This window comes from Balaenoptera ricei, chromosome 2 (genome assembly GCF_028023285.1).
Source record: "Balaenoptera ricei isolate mBalRic1 chromosome 2, mBalRic1.hap2, whole genome shotgun sequence".
In the NCBI taxonomy this organism is placed as follows: Eukaryota; Metazoa; Chordata; class Mammalia; order Artiodactyla; family Balaenopteridae; genus Balaenoptera; species Balaenoptera ricei.
In genome coordinates this window covers 140,396,393-140,415,408 of record NC_082640.1, presented here as the reverse complement: position 1 = coordinate 140,415,408, position 19,016 = coordinate 140,396,393, and the positions used below count along the sequence as shown (strand labels likewise).

Below are 19,016 nucleotides of genomic sequence, written 5' to 3'. Positions count from 1 at the left end.
TGAATTCTTTGAAATATACTGCTTTAAAAATCTAGGATATGTATTTATGTTCAAGTCACTCTCCTCTTAGCTGTTAACTGAAACAAATAGGGCTAGGTCGGGTTATACTGTAATAACAACCCTAAATCTTCAGAGATTTAAAGTAACGTTTATTTTATGTTAACACTGAGCAGGCTGGGAACCTTGCCCCATGTTGTCCTCTTTCTGAGACTTGGTTTAACAGAGAAGACCTCGGTTTGAGTGTTTTCAATCATCATAGCAGAGAAAAAAGTGTGTCATGCTTCATGATACATATATGTTAACTCTTAAAAGCTTCCAGAAGTTACATATGTCACTTTGCACATTTCATTGGCCAAATCAAGTCATGGCCGTACCTAACTCAAGGAAGTAGGGAGTAGAATTTTAACATGTGTAGAGAACGAGAAACATTTGGACAGTCTACCCTATTTGTCAATAGATATTCTCCTTCCTACATGTACTTCATCATTGGTTCTTCCCAGTGGAGATAACCCCTAAATCCCATCCAGTCACTGTGTCAAGCTCAAAGGATCTCTGAGTAATGCCCAGTAGCCATAATCTCTGGTAGCCTCTATCTTTATAAATTATCTGTCTCCGTCACCCTGTTGAATACGTAGAGTAGTGTAGGGACAGATAACTATAATAAGTGTTCCCATTTGGAGAGGAGAAGAATGGAAGACATATATCAGACTCTGGACTGTAGCAATTTTGGAATCTTGCTGGGCAGATATTGCTAGGGCTCTAAATTATAAGAAAAATGAAATGAAAAAACACATCAAATGACTAGCCCAATTTAAAAATAATTAGATGCAACAGACACAAAATTACTGTGTGAAATTGCTATAAAAGCTTCTAAACATTTATATGCAATTTCTGTGTTTATCTCATTATTGTGGACCAGTGACATACAGTTCATATTCTAGCACATGCCCTGGAGCGTAGTTCTCTATGGTCCTTGGCTTTGCCCTGCAAGAGATCCTTCCATTTTTATTATCTTTGTCCCCACCTGAAGTTGGCTTTGGAGAATATGGCTTCTTTCCATGGCTGAGCAGTTTTGTCAGCTTATTTCCGGACCCTACAAGCATGGGGGCTTAAGGATTGTTTTAAGTTTTGAACAGCTAGTCTTTTGGATGGTGGTGCTTCTTTGAGTACCTTTCTTTTAACACTTCGTTAAACACAATCAACAGCAACTATCACACAGTACTCATTTCTGTCTTCCAGCCTCTTCTCTTAGGGCCATAAATAAGTTCTTTAGCCACATGAACCTAGGTACATGCTCATAAATTCATTAGGTACTTGTCACCTCCAACTTACTGTAGCGACAGTTTCATCAAATGTTTTGTTACTCCTTAACATGGATCATTTGTTGAGGTCTTGTCTCTATGTTTCTTTGAAGAGAGTTTCCTTGAGTACTCCCAGAACAGCTTTCCTGCTGCTTGGCGCCCGAGCCAGTATGTGGGGTTCTTGTTAAGGCAGCACCTCACTTCTAGTTTGTATACCAGTGAAGATAAACTAGATTATGCTACAATAAAAACCTCCCAATCTTAGTGGCTTAAGACAACAAAGTTTATTTCTTCCTATATCATATGCTCATTGCATACCAGCTGCGGGTTCTCTGGGCTGTGCTTAATCTGGGACCCATGCTGACAAACAGCCACCATCTGGGTGTTTTCAGTGACTATGACAGAAGAAAAGAAAGCCAGGCATATCACACAGTAGCTGTTAAACTGTTGCCTGAGACAGGCCACTTTGACTTCCAATTTATTGGCCAGGGTAAGTCACGTGGTGGCCTCAAACTTCAGTAGTGGTGGGAAGTGCAGAAAGCTAAGTGTGATCCTACGTATACCTGACAGGAGAACTGGAACTGTTTACCCCATACTGATGAACCATCACACCAAGGTAACAAGGCCACATTCCTCCCAAGGAACTCAGCACTTCGTGCTGATACTTAAATTTGGAAGCATTAAGTGTTGTTTTCTATCCCATTTTCTAATTACCAGAGAAAAAAGTCACCAAGTACCCTCTGTAGCTTTGTTTTTAACTCTGTTCTTGCTAGGTGTTCTCTTTCTTCACTATTTCCCATCCACACTTGCCTTCTCTTTGTTTAAAGTTATTTTTATGAGGAGACCATGTCTCTGGGAAAAAGCGTTTCAATTACTATGCATGTGAAATGAACACTTTTTTGTGACACCACAGGGGTAGATTGGATTAATATGAGTAGTAGCTATGGAAGATTTGATTACATACAAGTAATAATTTTTCTTCTTAAGTCAAAGTGAAAAGGTACACTGTTTAAAAGAGTCAGTTCTAGAAGGCTTCAAAATTCCCCTTGGTATCTTACCCCCTCCAATTTCTTGTTCCTTAGAGGCAATTACTTTGAACCGCTCACAGTTTCTTTTGGTGTTGATCTTTCTATTTCCAATAAACTTGGCTTTTGGTCTCGTGAAAAATGAAGATTTAGCTCTCTTTCATCCCTTTTCCCACCCTGACTGTATGCTCCCTTACTTTCTGTCTCCCCATCCACTCAACTCTGGTTGTTATGGATCTGGTTAAATCATTATTCAGTGTGTATCTTATGACCATGTAAGCTGTGTTTCTAGCTGACCCACGCAGTATTCTCTGCTTTAAGTAATTTTTTAAATAATCAAACTTACCAAAAGATGGAGCAAACTGCAAAGGTTACTACTGAGTACCTATCTCTGAATAATCACCCACATCTCGAATTGGCGAAATGCATAGTACGTTCATATGGATAATCTAATCTGTCCAATGAGGTGGATGTGGGGAAGTATTCAAGCATTGAATGTGTGTGGTTAGACCTTTGGTTCTACCAAATACATTTCTAGGTGAAAAGAGTGTGTTAACTTTAGTATCCAATTTAGTGTTTAAATGACTGAATTGTAACCACAGGGCCAGGAAAAAAGATATTTATACTTGGATCTCTCATTTGTGCTTTTACTTAAATGTTTAACCTTTTAATTAGGTTGGAGTTATTTCATATAGTAACAAATGTTATATTCTTTCAGCCTCAGGATGCATGCATCCCTCCCTCAGAATATAAGGAAAATATTGGATGACTCATTTTATACCATTTTCATTAATATAAAGTGGCTTTAAAATATGCTGGTTTAAAATGGCTTTAATGTATAATATTTTAATGTCAAGGATACCTCTTAATTATATTATTGAAATTACTTTTTATATACCGCTCTCAGTCCTCACTCCTCATTCTCCTTGAGTTTTTGAACTCTTGGCTCATTATTAAAAGTTGATGGCAAATTTGTTCACTGCTTGATATAAACTAGTTCTAGTGAAAAGAATTATTAGGAAGTAATCAATGAGTAATTAGCTTCTGTTTTAGGAATACCTGTTCCTTACGGAGAGTTATTATATGCTTATTGATAATATCGAAAGACCAGAGTATATGGAGTTTCAGCTTATCAATTCTATTGTACAATAAATTGAAGAGTAAATTTTTTCTCATTACCCCTGAAATGCTAAATTGAAGAGTTAATGGTATTTCATCACCATTGAAATGGTAGGTGTCTAATTTAGTATGATTTTTTCCTAAATTTTTGATTCTTTAATCATTTCATTCTTTACTGAAAAGTTCCACTCCTATCCTTATGAGTAATTCTTGCTATTTTCTCCTGTCTCCTGTTTTGACATAGTGATTTTTGTTTAAAAGATAAGGGTTCTATCTGAAATTAAAATTAAAACAAAATTCTCACCTATACCTGTGGGTATATCTACCGTCTAGAAGTACGATGTTTAATATAAAAACTAATTTTCCTTAACTATCTTCTTTTAAATGTAGATAATATATATCATCAGTAAAAAAGCTTCCTGAAAGAAGAAATTGTTCAAAAGAAATTTGAAAGTAGCAAAAGTTTAAGACAAAGATAATTGACAGCAGATACAGAGGACAGCATGGGAGTAAGTACAGCATGAAAGATGAGAGGATGATATCTAGAGCAAATCTGAGTTCAGAAAATAGAATTGAATTAAAATATGAGTTGAAAAAGATATTTGAATTTCTAAACTGTTTAAATAAATCTAAGTCTTAGGAGTTACTAAATGTATATTAAGAAGGAATGTTCTTAAATAGTTTTAATAGATATCTTCTAGGGGATTTAAAGTAAAAAGAATGTAAACGTAGTAGACATATATTTTGGCTCTCAGTCCCACGTTAGTAGTTTTAATTGCTATTTGAGTATTAATTGTACATCTACTCTAGGTAGAGAAAGATAAAATACCCAGTTTAAAAAAAATGGATTGGATAATGTTTGAAAATTAATTTTAGAATCCTTAAAAATGATAATTAGCTTAGCATACACCAATAAGTATCTATTAAACTTAACATACTTGGTATTGCATTTTACAGATCTCTTTGATATCTTTTGCAAGTATCAAAAATTCATAGTATTATTAAATCAATGTCATTATATATCATCCCCGCTCATGTTTTTACTAGAAGGAAATAGTAAAGTATTAGCAAAATCAAACATGGAAGTAATGCCTTATATTATTCTTTTTGCAGATTTTACTTCATTCATTTATTTAATGAATTCATTCAGAAAAACTCTGTTGAACACCTACTCTTGCCAGGTATTGTCCTGGGCAACGACACAGCGGTGAACAAAATTGACTGTCCTGCCCATATGCAGCCACAGCTGATGATGTCTTCCAGTTTCAATGCACTTAGAGTTGGCATCTCTTTTGTCATGATGTGCATTTTTTATATGTCAGCAGTAGACTCTCTACCAGAGCTGAGTCCTCAGAAATTCTTCAGTACATTGCAACCAGGAAAAGCTACCTTAGCTTATTTTTGTCAAGGTGGTAAGTATTTTTTATATTCTAATATGATTTTTGTGATGTTTCTATTGCTGTTTAATCAATATGCTAGGGAGAACTTATTATCAGGATTAATAATATGTGCTTTAACGCTGCTACTATAATATGCCTGCCTGGGTTTAAATCCTGACTTTGCCACTTGACCTGCTGTGTGACCTTGGTTGAGTCACTTAGCCTCTCCACGTGTCTTTTTTGTCATCCATAATGAGGAAATAGTGTGTGCTTTATAAATTTATTGTGAGGATTAAGTGACTTTACTCATGTGCTTAGTCCATAGTAAATACTAGATAAGAATTAGCTGTTAATAATATCTGAATTTCATCATTTCTGAAAGTAAACTTTTTGATATTTTTAGCATGTAAATATTTTAAAAGTGTTTTCAAACTTTAAATATAGTATTAGTAATGCCTTAGTTTAATACTCTGCTTTAGCTGTACCATTAATTATACTGAATTAATTAATATAACTATTGAACATAAGTTATCATTATCATGGTTCCATTTAAGTTTTTTTGTGCCTTAAAAAATACTGTTCTTGGAATTAGTAAATGAAGTGAATTCATATTTTTGTTGGCTCCCTTATTATAATTGTGATATGAAAATGGTATTTTAAAATCATTTTGAAAATTTTGTACATGTGTGTTGTGTATATAGTATTAAACTTGGAAAAGTAATGCCAAATGTGCCATTTAAATTAAACATTTATTTATCCAATTTATGTTTAGAAAGCTTTTAAGGTCACTTACAAAGTAAAACTATGTCATGATAAAAATATTAGAAATTAGAGTAATGAGGCAATAGGAAATAAGGGTACAAAAATATGTAACTAGGTTCGTTTAGTTACTTGATTATTTGTTGTTGCATACTAGTTGGGCAAACTAATATATTTCTTTTTCAGTTTGCAGCTTTGGGCTTTAATTTTAAAAATTCATCTTTCCTAAGGGGCAAGTCATAAAACATTCATAAAACATTTCTTATTTTAGATTCTCCAAGTACCTCTGTATTTCTTGAAGAACTGAATGAGGCAGATAAACCTCTCCAGGACTATGGAGTTTCAGTCGCAAAGGTAGAAAGATACTTATGTTAATAAATTACTAGTGACAAACATTTTACAACCGTGTGACCTAAGACTGAGTATCTAAAAATACTATATTGTTTCACATCTTTTTCCAAACTGGAAAAATATTTTTTCTACCTTTTTTTTCATAAGAATAAACAGAAGTATAGATAATTTCAGATTATTGTATAAATTATAAATACAGGGGAAAAAAAGCTACTTAAAATTCTGGAGCTTAGAACTTTATTTTGTAAACCATTCTATTGGGGCTATGGTGTCACTTAATTTTTCAATCTTCTGTTTAAGTTTTTTTTTTTTTTTTTGCCTGACAAATATAATAGATGTCCATAATTTAGCTATTAAATTTTTTCTGTTAACACAAACTGAGGTACCAAAATTGAAGTAATTCAAGTGTTTTTTTTTTCTTTCCTATTCTTCTAAGTCTTTATAATTGCTTATGTGGTGGGTTCTCATATTTATTTTTAGAAAAAAGTTAAAACAACCTAATTTGAAATTACATAATTGTTTTCTCAAAAAGTGTTTGAACTTGCCATGGAGTATCATGGAAAATTTCCACATGCATCATGGTTTAGATAGCTACAGGAGCCTTTCATTTAGTTTAAACTTAGAATTTGTACCTCAGAAAACGGAATGATTAGTAACCCAGTGTTTATTGAATTCTTTCAGATTAGTGTCTCCCTGACTTTCTGTGTACATTTATTCTTTCTTAGTTCATTAGCCTTCCTCCTTTGAGAGATGGCTACTGTCCCTCTCGGTCCCTGCAGCTGGAGTTCCCAGGGCAGGAAGCATAGAAAAGTTAACTGTGACTTTTAAAGGGAAACTGTTCACTCTCACCACAGAACACTTCTGACACCAGATGTGTGAGTTTTTCATACGAAGCACTTCTGACACTAAAAACCCAGAGTTAGCACAGACCCCACAGGTTAAGGGCCCAGTCCTATGAGATTGCCCCTCGCTTCAGATGCCAGTCACAAGGAGTGAGTGGGTCCCCGGGCTCCCTACGACTTCTGTAGGACTTGGCTGCAAATGGCGGTTCTCACAACCCCCTCCTCAGGTTCCATAATTGCCCATAATGTCTCACAGAACTCAGGGAAAGACTTTACTTACTATTACTGACTTCTTATAAAGGATATGTCAGGAACAGCCAAATGGAAGAGATGCGTGGGGCCACATCTGGAAGAGTCTCAAGTGCAGGAGTTTCTATCCCCGTGTGGTTTGGGGTGTGTCATCCTCCTGTACTTGGGTGTGTTCACTGGAAGCTTTCCACACCCTGTAGTTTAGGGTTTTTATGGAGGTTCTGTTATGTAGGCATGATTGGTCAAATCATTGGCCATTGGTGATGAACTCCATCTCCAGCCCTAAGGTGGGGAGGTGGGGCTGAAAGTTCCCACCCTCTGATCTTTCCCTTGTCTTGCTGGCAACCAGCCCCCATCCTGAAGCTGTCTAGGGGCCCCCAGCCACCAGTCATCTCATTAGCATGCAAACAGACACTCTCATCACTCCCAGAGATTCCAAGGGTTTCAGAAGCTCTTATATTTCGGGTTAAAGACCAAATATTAGAAGAAAAGGTACTCCTGGCACTCTATCATGCAGGAAATTACAGGGTTTTAGGAGCTCTGTGTTAGGAACAAGGGGCAAAGACCAAATATATATGTCTTATTATATCATGGTTATATACCTCAAAAACCTCTTTTTTAATGTCAATTCTGTTTTGTATAGAGGTCTCAGTTAACTCTGAACCACTGTTTATACTCTAGAATGATAGTGGCACTCATCTTTAAAGAGCTTTGAATAAAAATCGAAATTGAAATTTAGAAACAAAATGCTAGGTTGGTATGATACTCAAAAAGGATAATCATGCTGTTATCTAGTAGCTAATAAACTAGTAACTAGTAACTGTGTGTCTAGTAACTAGAGTAGAATATTAAGGTTCATGCCCACAGGTTACCTTTATGAACTAACAGTTTGTAAAGCTTTTTCAGTTGAGGACTCTAAGCTATGTGCAAAGGAGACTGGGTGAAAGAGATAGACCTATATTGAGTACCTAGCTCCCTCCCTGGTGCATAGTAGATACTCAGTAATGTTTATGAGATTGAAACGAGCTTGCTATATTTAGTCTTTTATTGGATAGCAAAATGGCTAAGACCCCAGTCTCTTTCTTTGGAGAGTATATATCCAAAATGGGGCGATAAAACACATTCACAGACTTTTTTTTTTTTGGCCGTGCTGCTCAGGTTGTAAGAATCTTAGTTCCCCAACCAAGGGTTGAACCTGGGCCCTTGGCAGTGAAAGTGAGGAGTCCCAACCACCGGACCGCCAGGGAATTCCCACAGACCATTTTAATAACTAGCAGAACTTGGTCATTATAATAAGAGATACAAATAAAATGCTGTAGAGGTTTAAAAGAAAGAAATCTTACATGATCCTCAAGGTGGAAGGTCATATTATGGTATTGGGAAAGGCTTCACAAAAAGTAGCATTTTGAGATTGTCTTCAAAAGTTAAGATTTCAGGAGGCAGACGTAGATGGAGAAAACACTAAAATATAAATGGACTAAGTGTTCCAGTTAAGAAGAAGATTGTCAGGCTGGGAACAATAACCAAACCTAATTGTAAGCTATTTAGAAATGCATCTTAAAATAAAGGCTTTAGAAATCCTTAAAGCAAATGAGGGAAAAAATATATATCGTGCAAAGAATAACCAAAAGAAAGCTGGTATGACTATATTATTGTATCAATGTAGATTTTAAAACAAAAAACCTTTGTCATCCTTTCTGTCATAACCAATCCATCATTAAGTCCTTCAAGTTCTGCTGTCAAAACTTTGCACATCTGACCACTTCCTGTACCTTCACTTTTACCCCCCTGCCCTTGTCTAAACCATCCTTACTTCTCCTCTGGGAAACCACAAGCCTCCTATTTGGCCTTTCTCCTTTCACTCTCGTCTCACTGAACCCTTCTCCACATGTAAGTCAGACGTGTCAGATCACATTGCTGCTCTCTCAGAAAGGCTTCCCATTACAGTTATGCTAACATGGAAACTCCTCTTTGGACACTTAATTCCTCTAATCTCATTTTCTGTTCCTCCACCTTGCTCAGCTTGTTCCTGACACATGCTAGTCATCTTTCTCTTACTTGGACCTTCTAGGTGTGTATTTCCGTAAGGCCTTTGCAGGTATTTCCCCCTCTGCTTAGAACTCATCTCTTCCACATATCTGTATATTTGTACGCATCATCACTCCATTACTTCGGTTCTTTGTGCAAACGTCACCTCCTCAGAGAGGTCTTCTTTGATGACTTATCTAAAATGTTCTGTCACATACTATCCCCTTAATAGTGTTTTTTTCTTTATAGCCCTTAACATGACATACTAATTAGTTTTTTTTTTTTTAATGGTCCGTCTCTACTTTTAGAATGTAAGTTCTAAAGATAAAGATTTTAATTTGGAACTTAACTGTACTCCCAGTGATGAGAACAGTGACTAACATATGGTAGGTGTTCAAATGTGTGTTGAATGGATGAATGGATAAATCTGTCGTCATAATACCAACCATCCCCTATGCTCTGACTTTTAAAAATTAAAAAAAAAACTACATACACTAAAATTCAGTTTTTGGTTATGACCGTACTCTTTTCATTCGAATTCTCTAGTCCTCATATCTTTTCTGAGTATCAGTTCTCTTTTAGTAGCTTTTTTCTATAAACCAAATGTAGCTTTCCCACTTGTCACTCTGCTTCCTCAAACTCCGTTAAAATTAACTTGAGCAGCAAAAACAAAAAAGCCTCATCTAAAAAAAAAAACCAAAAAACCCTAACTTAACAAAATCCAAAACAAAATGCTAACTGTTCTTCTTCCAGACTTAGTTTTGGTAAGTTATGTCGGTGGCTACCCACTTGCCCCGTCTAAAAACCTCTTCATCCTCTTTATCTCTTGCCTTCCCCCATCTATCCCACGTGGCATATTACACGCTCAGTCTTCTCCCTAGTTTTACTTACTGTATTTGTGAAAAGTCGCTTGAATCTCTTCTGTCCTTTTCTGCTTTACTACAGGTCCCAGTCATCCCTGACCCGTACTGATGGGATACTCTATTAACCGGCTTCCTTGCCTTTGTGCTTTCATGCCTTCCATTGTATCTTCATGTTGCTGCCAGGATTGGCCTTATGTTTTTCACATAGAGTCCTGATTATAAGCTATCAAGGGCTGTTGTGGCTTCTCTAACATCATCAGGGACTCGGGTTCATTCTTTCTGTTGCACCATCCTTAGCAAAGGTTTCTTCTTTAAAGATGCCTTTTGGTCCATGATGACTGCTGGTGCCTACCCATCTTGTCAGGAAGAAGTGGGAAGAGCAAGAGTATCAGTCAACCCCCTTTTAAGATCCTTCTACACATCCCAAACCAGTAGTGACTTCTCCTAACATCATCTAGCCAGCCTTAGCTGTTGGGGGAGTCTGGAACAGTCTTTTAATGGGGCACTTGCTTTTAATGAAATTCTGTTAGTGATGCAAAAGGGTAGGATGGATTTGGGGTTAGGAACCAGCAATATCTGCCATACCTGTGTTCCAGCTACTGAGATGCTTTCGTGGTCCCAACTTAACACTCACTTCTGTGCTTCCCGGCTTTTGCACATGATTTTCTTGTCCTGCCTTAATTGTTTCCTTCCTTTCCTACCTCGTTACCTTCTACTTCCTTCATCAGACTGAATTAAATCTTAGGTATAATTAAATATAACTCTTAGGTGTAGGAACAGTTCCTTTCTCTGGGTTACCTCAAGCACTTGAATAAGTGAGCAATTACAGCAGACAAATCAGAAAGAAAAGTAAAAAAGAAATTTGATCTGGAGACAAACTGTAATGTTTAATTTTCCTTTCTGTTTCCCTAACCAAGAAACTTGACCTTTTGATGTGTACTCTAAACGTTAAATATAATCTTTTAAAGGTTAATTGCGTCACAGAAGAAACATCGAGATACTGTGGAAGCGAAAAGGATTTGATGAAAGCATATTTATTCAGGTAAACTATTTTTAGTTTTTTTGGCTCAGATGGACAAACATAAAGCTATACTTCTAGAATATTCAAGTATACAAAATATCACTAGGCCAGAATAAAGGTATATGTAGTAGGGGTCATATGAAGCTTAGCAAGAAGTCCAACTAATAGATTTGTTACCTCCACTTTGCTTCCTAATCTGTAAATTGAGGAGATTAATACTTACCTCACAGGATTGTTTTGGATATTATATGAGAATCTTATGTAAGCGCTGACGGCAAATGCCTGGTTAAGTAAGCACTTAGCAAATTTAGTGTTCTAAGTAGGTATGTCAGGTCCATATTCGGGTGGGAAATAAATGTACTTTATTTTTGAGGGATCTGCAGATGTCCAGGTTACGGATTCCTCCGTTACTTGGGTCTGCTAATCTGAGTTTTCTCACAAATCCTTTCCTCACACTCTTGGGATTTGGCCTAGGAAGTGGGGAGAGATCCTGTCTCCTCAGGGACCTACTGCTGAGGACCCTTCTTTCTCTCTCCTGCTTGTCTCCTTCCCAGCCCATTTGGGGTATCCGTGTGTGCTGGGAGGAAGCCTTGTTGGGACTCCTGTTGCTTCCCAGTCTTTTTGCCAGGCCCAGGGCCTAAGCTTTTCAAAGTCAGTGTATCTATGCCTGTGTGTTCAGTAAATATTTGAGTGTGTATCATGGCCAGCACTCTGGTCGGTGGATCGGCTAGCGGATAAGACACAGGATCCAAGAACTGCCAGAACTTCCAGCGTAGTATGTTAGAGAGACAAGTGAATTGAATGCTAAGGAAATATTTCTGTAATGCTTTTTAAAACTTTTTGCAGGGGTCACATATTACTCAGAGAATTCCCAACCGATACCTTGTTCGATGTGGATGCCATCATTGCTCATGTTCTCTTGTAAGTACAGGGGATACCCATTTACTTACTCACTTGTTATTTGTCTATTGATTTCATTTTAGACAACCACAATCCATTACAATATCTTAGGGTCTTAGCATTATATTTGTAAGCATCAGTTTCACACATATTGCTGGTCTATCTTCCCACATAGAGGATCTAAAAAGTCTTGAATGGCAGAGGATACAGAAACATGGAGATATTCTGTATAAAAGTAGGAGGTGGCACAACACGGCCACCTGGCTCATACTATTGCTCTTGCCTTTGATTCTGTCCATGGAGTGAGGATGTTACCGGGACAGAAGCTCATCTTTGCTATTCTCACTAGGGTTTTTGAAGTGTCTAGCCTCCTTTTCACCCCAGCCTGATTTTTTTTTTCCGGAGTCTGTAGCTCCGTGCCTGCTCAGTACATGCAGAAACATTTCAGATGTTCCCAGCACGTACTGAATGTTTATTGAGAGAGAGTGAATCTAATTTAACTTGCCTGGCATGGAATCTTTAGGCCTGGGATTCAGCCCTACCTGGGGTCCACTCCTGCAGTCTCTCCTCAAATGAGGTAGTAGTATCTTTGGTAACAGAGCTAGAGGCTACGACTTTTTCAGGACACGAGTTTACAGGGACTTTTCCAATTTAACGTTTGCTGAGACCTTTGCTGACCTTGACTATCTCTGTTTTCTGTGTGGCTCCCGTCTTCCTCCTCTTCTTCTACCTGATTCTCGCAAAAATGGTGTGAAAGTTAAGTTACAGGAAACTCTAAACTTGATAGATGAAAAGTTGTGGTTATCACATGTTCCAGTACTAATAATATATTAATGAACAGTCTTTAGAAATCCCGGCCAACCGTGGACCCTGAGGCCTGTGGACTGAGCAGCCAGTTGTAAGCGATGAAAGATGGCCTTTTGAAGAAGGAATTCCAAAGACCTGTTGGGCTGCCTTGGAAGCCCTTTCCTGGGATAGAGAAGGGGTGGCTATCTTGAGAGTGGGGGTCATGAAAAGCTTAGCAAAAAGTCCAAGTCATAGATATATTTGTTCTCAGGAAGCTTACTCGTTTATGCTTTTTACAGTGGATACCTGATGACTGTCTTTGACCCAGAAACAAGGGTGAAGAATCAGAGAAAGAAGATTCTTTAAGGGATGGGGGAGGGGATACTAAGGTTGTCTTTGACAAGTCTGACAGCAAATCCTGGAGCGGCAGGTCCACGCTGGGCAACCTGATGACAAGGTGGTTTCGAAACAACTGGGCCTTAGATGTGGAGAGGACCGTGTTACCTGAACTGGGTAGCCTGTGGGGCTTGTGTCATTCAATCCTGCCATGGTGTCCTGTTCCTTGTGCTGTACTAATGCTGATTTATAGAACACTAATTCCACAAATAGAGTATTCCCCATGTTCCTGCTATGTGCCAGATACTTGTAAGGCACTGGAGATGCAAGACAGCATAAGATGTGGCTCTGTTCTCCAAGAATTTAATGTTTTGTTGCAGAGACAGATATGTAAACAGAAAATATGTAGGAAGTAAAATAGTAGAAGTATGCCTGCATATGTCCACAGGGTAGTGAATAGTTCCTGTGTCTAGAATGAGGGTGGATGTTTGTTAAGAAGCCTTCCTGAAGGAGGTGGCACTTGGGATGAGTCTTGAAGGATAAGCGGGGGTTTGCCTGGTGAAGAAATGGAAGGTGGAAGAAGCAGGGGAAACTGTGAGCCCAGGCAGGGAGGTCAGGACAGGTTGGAGAGGGTAGTTTTTACTGGAGTCTGAAATGTGAAGCAGGAGGTGAGAGCAGAGAAGTTGACATGGGGTCAGAGGAAGGGATCTTTGTTTACCATGTGAAGAAGTTTAGGCTTTGGGGTAGCCCCTGAAGGGTGAGGAGGCCAGCTCTGGGCCAGAATCCTTGTGTGATCTTTCAGACCCAACCACAGGCAGTTAGAAGCTTTGCCCGGCAGGCGTCATAGGGGGAAGGTGCTCTCCCACACCAGACTGGTGCACAGCCAGAGCATTGCAGTTTTCTAGAGAAAATTGAGGTCCAGGACTCGGACCCCTCCCTCTCCCATCCTTCTGGCCAGACTGGCCTTTAGCCCCAGGCGTCTCCATTTGGAGCCTCATTATCAGGAATGCGGCCTGAGGCACCTTCCAGGTGCTTTGCCAAGACCTCCTTATCACAGGTCTTTGGCTAAACACGTTCTCTGCTTTAACTCTGTACTTTCTTCTCCTCGCCCTTCCCCTGCTCAGTCCCCCCACCATTCCACGGGTCCATAAAGAGGCGGGAGCCTTCTCTTTGCAGCTCCTTGGAATGAGATGATTCCCACGCCCACTGGCCCTGGCCTGGAGCTGTTCAGTGGCGGGCGATGGGAACGGAACATTGTGGAGCCTGTGCCTCTCCTTTTGCCTCTTGCTTGCACTGTCGCAGTAAGTGAATAAAGGCTTGGTTGTTACTTTTAGTTGGGCTCTCTGTCCTAAGTGACCACCTCAACACCTGATTGCTCAACGGAGGGTTGTAGGCAGATAAGTGATGTGACCAGATTAGCACTTGAGGGCTCTTTCTGGCGGGTGAGAGACAAATTTGTGGGATCCAAGCACGTGTAGACACCATTGTGTGGCCATTGTGCAATCTAGGGAAGTAAAGATAGCAAAGAGGGGGTTTTCATTTTAATGCTTAGGAGGTGAAATTAACCGGGCTTGGTAACGATTAATTTGATTAATCCCTGATCTCTTCTTTTCCTTCCTTCCCATCTCACTCTACCCCAAATCTGATCTGATCACCATCTGAACTAGGCAAGGATGAAGAGCAAATTTACAGGAGAAAATGCGTCTACTTTAACAAGTCGGATGCCCATCTTACCTGAGTCTTGAGTAGGCAGCTGTAGGAATTTGCGCCCCTGGGGAGTGTTGTCAACATGTAGGTCATCTAGGGAGCATCCTAGGATAACACCAACATATAAAGGAAGAAGAAACTGAGCAGGAAAACACAAATGTCAAGGAGGTAGAATTCCAAAGAGGCAATGCCCTCATTTTTGTTTAAAATGTAAGAAAACTGCCTTGTGGAATACAGTATTTTACAAAAATTTTCAGTAATGATATTTAGAATCTTGAAGAACTGTGCTAAATAGTATGCCATATCATAGCTGTACCTTGCAAATTGCCATGAGGAAAAAAATGCCTCTCAAGCCGTCACCCTACTTCTTTGTGCTAAAAGCATCAGTTTGAAATACCCGGTTCCTGGCAAGCAGTTCCTCCCTTGTACTCTTTTCGGTTGTATACTATTCCTAGAAATGGAACTGAACTGTTGCTTGATATCTTTTGCCCACTTTTCTATCATTTTTTTTTTAAAGGGTGATTTTGTCCTAGAGCTGGTTATTTCTTTTATTTATTTATTTATTTATTTATTTATGGCTGTGTTGGGTCTTCGTTGCTGTGTGCGGGCTTTCTCTAGTTGTGGCGAGCGGCGGCTTCTTATTGCGGTAGCTTCTCTTGTTGCAGAGCACAAACTCTAGGCACACGGGCTTCAGTAGTTGCGGCACTTGGGCTTCAGTAGTTGTGGCTAGCAGGCTCCAGAGCATAGGCTCAGTAGTTGTGGCGCACGGGCTTAGTTGCTCTGTAGCATGTGAGATCTTCCTGGACCAGGGCTCAAACCCATGTCCCCTGCATGGGCAGGCAGATTCTTAACCACTGTGCCACCAGGGAAGTCCTCTATCATGTTTTGAACTTTTATTCTTATTAATTTCTAGGTGCTCTCCTTATATAAAGGAGACACAAATTGTACATTTTCCTGTTTGTCATTTATCTTTTGAATTTCCCTGTTTTGTTATTTTAAATATCATCAGGTCAAATTTATCTTTTCTCTTTTGACTTCTGGATTTTAAGTTGTACCAAGGTCTCCCTATGCCCTTGTTACAAAGGAATTCACTTAAAGAAATTAATAGACTGTTTTATAGAGCAGTTTTAGGATTACAGAAAATTGAACAGATAGTACAGAGAATTCCTCCTTTCTCCTCTGTACTGTTTCCTCTGTTAACATTTTGCATTGGTGTGGTACATTTGTTACAACTGATGAATCAATACTGACACATTATTATTAACCGAAGTGAATAGTTTATGTTAGGGTTCACTCTGTGCTGTACAGTTCTATGCGTTTTGACAACATCTGTATCATTTTGCATTACCACCTGCATTGAATGAGTTCCTGTTGCTCTACATTCTTGCCAACATTTGGTATTGTTAATTTTTTTTTTTTTTAACTGTAGCTATTCTAATACATGTGTAGTGGTATCTCATTGTTTTAATTTACAACTTCCTAAGGACAAATGATATTGAGCATCTTTTAGTATGCTTATTTGCTGTCTGTATATTTTCTTTGGTGGGGTATCGCTCAGATCTTTTGCCCATATTTTAAATTTTTTTTTTTTCTCATTGTTGAGTTTAAGAGTCCTTTTGTATACTTTGGATACAATTCCTTTATCAGATATATGTTTTGCAAATATTTTCTCCCAGTCTGTGGCTTGTTTCTTCATTCTCTTAACAGTGTCTTTTGCAGAGCAGAAGTTTTTAATAATAATAAAATCCAACTTTACAATTTTTTTTCTTTCATGGATCATGCTTTTGGTGTTGTATCTAAAAATTCATTGCCAAATCCAAGGTCACCAAGATTTTCTTCTATGTTTTACATTTAGGTCTGTGATCCATTTTGAGTTAATTTTTATGAAAGGTGTAAAGTCAGTGTCTCGATTCACTTATTTGCACGTGAATGTCCAGTTGTTTTAGCGCCTTTATTGAAAAGACGAGCCTTTCTCCATTAAACTGCTTTTGCTCTTTTGTCAAAGATCAGACTCTATTTATGTGGGTGTATTTCTTCTCGTAATGTTTTAGCTCTTCAATTTAACATTTAAATCTTTGCTTTGTTTGGCATTTAACTAGGTGAATAGTATGAGCAATATATTAGTCAGGTGGCTAAATAATTGTCCCAACACAACTGAAATTAATCTCAGTTTTCAAGGTGCGATTTTTTATACTAAACGCTCATATATATTTGGGTCTACTTTGGACTTTGTTTCGTTAATCTGTCTATTTTTTTTTTTTACTAGTACTGTTGCTTTAATTACTGAGGCTTTATAATATATATTGTAATATCTGAAAGGTCCAGGCCCCTTCATGTTTCTGTTTCTAGAATTGCATTTTTGTTCTGTTTACATGTGACATTTAAAATTAGCTTGTCTGGTTTCTTCCTCTCCCTGACTAAATCCTACTGGCATTAAATTTATAAGTTATTTTGGGGACACTTGACATCTTTAGAATGAATCTTCCCGTCCCAGGACCAGATGTCTTTCCATTTATTCAAGTTTTCTTTTGTGTTCTCTAGTAGTGTTTTAATGCTTTCTTCATATATGCTTGGACACTGAAATTTATTTCTGGGTATTTTATATCTTTTGTTTCTATTGTAAATGGGTTCTTTTCTTCCATTATCTTCTACTACATATACACTGATAAATTTTTATATGATCAGTGATCCACAGCTATACTTGAACTTTGCTTCTTTATAAACAGAAAAGATCAAGGTTTTAGACAATTTCTTAGTCTCAGAATATAGAAAAATTGCAATTGGGGAAGAATTAAGTTAGTAAAATCGAAGACTAGAATAACAAGTGTAAACTTAGGGTAACCCTATACTAAATATTTACAGAATTGTATATTTTTGAACCATTATGGCCAATTAAGTAGTGTATTTTTGGAGGACATTTAAAGTATTCCTAAAACATCATTGATTAAAAATATTCTGACTAAATGGTCTACTAACATTTTTAACACATTGATTTTTCAGGATATATTAATGAAATAAACCAAGTGTTTAGAGCATAGCATAGTTCTATGTGTGTAAGAAAGGGAGTGTTAAGTCTAAAACTCTGACAGGTCTTCGATGTTACCCTCCTTGCATATACACTTGCAGAAACACCAAGCCTCTGAATCAGAAATCAGACACAGCAGTAACAGCAATCACAGTAACATGGTAGTACTGGATTTGCCATACCCAGTTCTCCACAGAGCTACAAGGTGAGAGCCATATGCTTACATATGTACTTACAGCAAGGTTTGGAGAAGGAGAACTTAAATTATGAATCTCTGAGTTTATATAGGAGCTGGCAAATCTGCTTTTTCCTTCTGGAGATAGAGTGCTTATCTTTTTCTCTGGAATTTAAACAAATTGCTTGGGGCAGTAGGAAAAGGTCTCTATGCCTAAATATAAGCATTTAGCTCCAGGGAAGATAAGGAAAGTTTTATTACCTTTGAATGGGACCAGGTGGCTCCAGAGAAAAGGAAACAAGATTAGAATGTGAAGAGGAGACGTTTTCCATCTTTGTGTACTGCCAGTTTTCATCTTCAGGAGACATGGACTGTATAGGAACACTGAGAAATCTAGGAGGGATAGTTTTCTAACAGAGACATATATAAATATTTATTTATGGCATATATGTATTTGGTATAAATATTTCAAAGTTTCACAAGAACCTGATTATTGGTTTACGGGAATGGAATGCGGAAGCTGGGATGGGGGAAGGAGTTGGAGGTGGACTTTTCACTCTTCAACTTTTTGGATACTTTTTGTGTTATGAGTCCTACGAAAGAGTTAAAATTTGCAAAATAAATAAAATTTAAAATAAAGGTAAGATTATAGATTTATAGTCTACAAATTCTCAGCTCTGTTTTCTAAAATATACATAGTCAAAACCGATGGAATTGTGTGGTTTGGTAACTGTGAGGAAAATTTCACTTCCCAGCTTCTAGATTGGGTTAAGAAGGGTAATATTTAGAAAAAGAAAGTAAAGTAACAATTATTCTTTATTTATTGATTGAGAATACCATATGTAACCAGTCTGAGGCAAGTCAGATAGAGGTATAGGAGATTGAGGCACTATAATCTCAAATGTGCTTTGGAATGATATATGAAGAAGTCAGGGCTTATGGAGGATTTATCCATTGTGTGATCATAGCAGTTTATCTTTTCTGATTGCTAGTTTTCCTCATCTCTTAAATGTTAAAAATTGCACTGTCATTAGATTTTTTTGAAGATCAAATAAAGTAATACATCTGAAAATATGCTTTGTGTTTTACCCAGTGCTCTACAAATGTTAGTCGCTTTTTTCTATATAAATGCAGGAAATCTCATTTTGCA

At 37.8% G+C, this 19,016-nt stretch overlaps 1 protein-coding gene across 3 annotated transcripts in view; it reads left to right on the top strand.

The window, feature by feature from the left end:
- TXNDC16 (thioredoxin domain containing 16) overlaps positions 1–19,016 on the top strand; it is a 118,999-nt gene that overhangs the window by 2,957 nt on the left and 97,026 nt on the right. For all 3 annotated transcript variants that reach the window (XM_059915711.1, XM_059915710.1, XM_059915708.1), the window contains exons 2-6: positions 3,836–3,954; positions 4,559–4,857; positions 5,855–5,937; positions 10,885–10,958; positions 11,784–11,858. In XM_059915711.1, coding sequence (XP_059771694.1) covers positions 4,680–4,857; positions 5,855–5,937; positions 10,885–10,958; positions 11,784–11,858 — 410 coding nt within the window. In that variant the 5' untranslated portion in view covers positions 3,836–3,954; positions 4,559–4,679. The remainder of the gene's footprint in view (positions 1–3,835; positions 3,955–4,558; positions 4,858–5,854; positions 5,938–10,884; positions 10,959–11,783; positions 11,859–19,016) is intronic.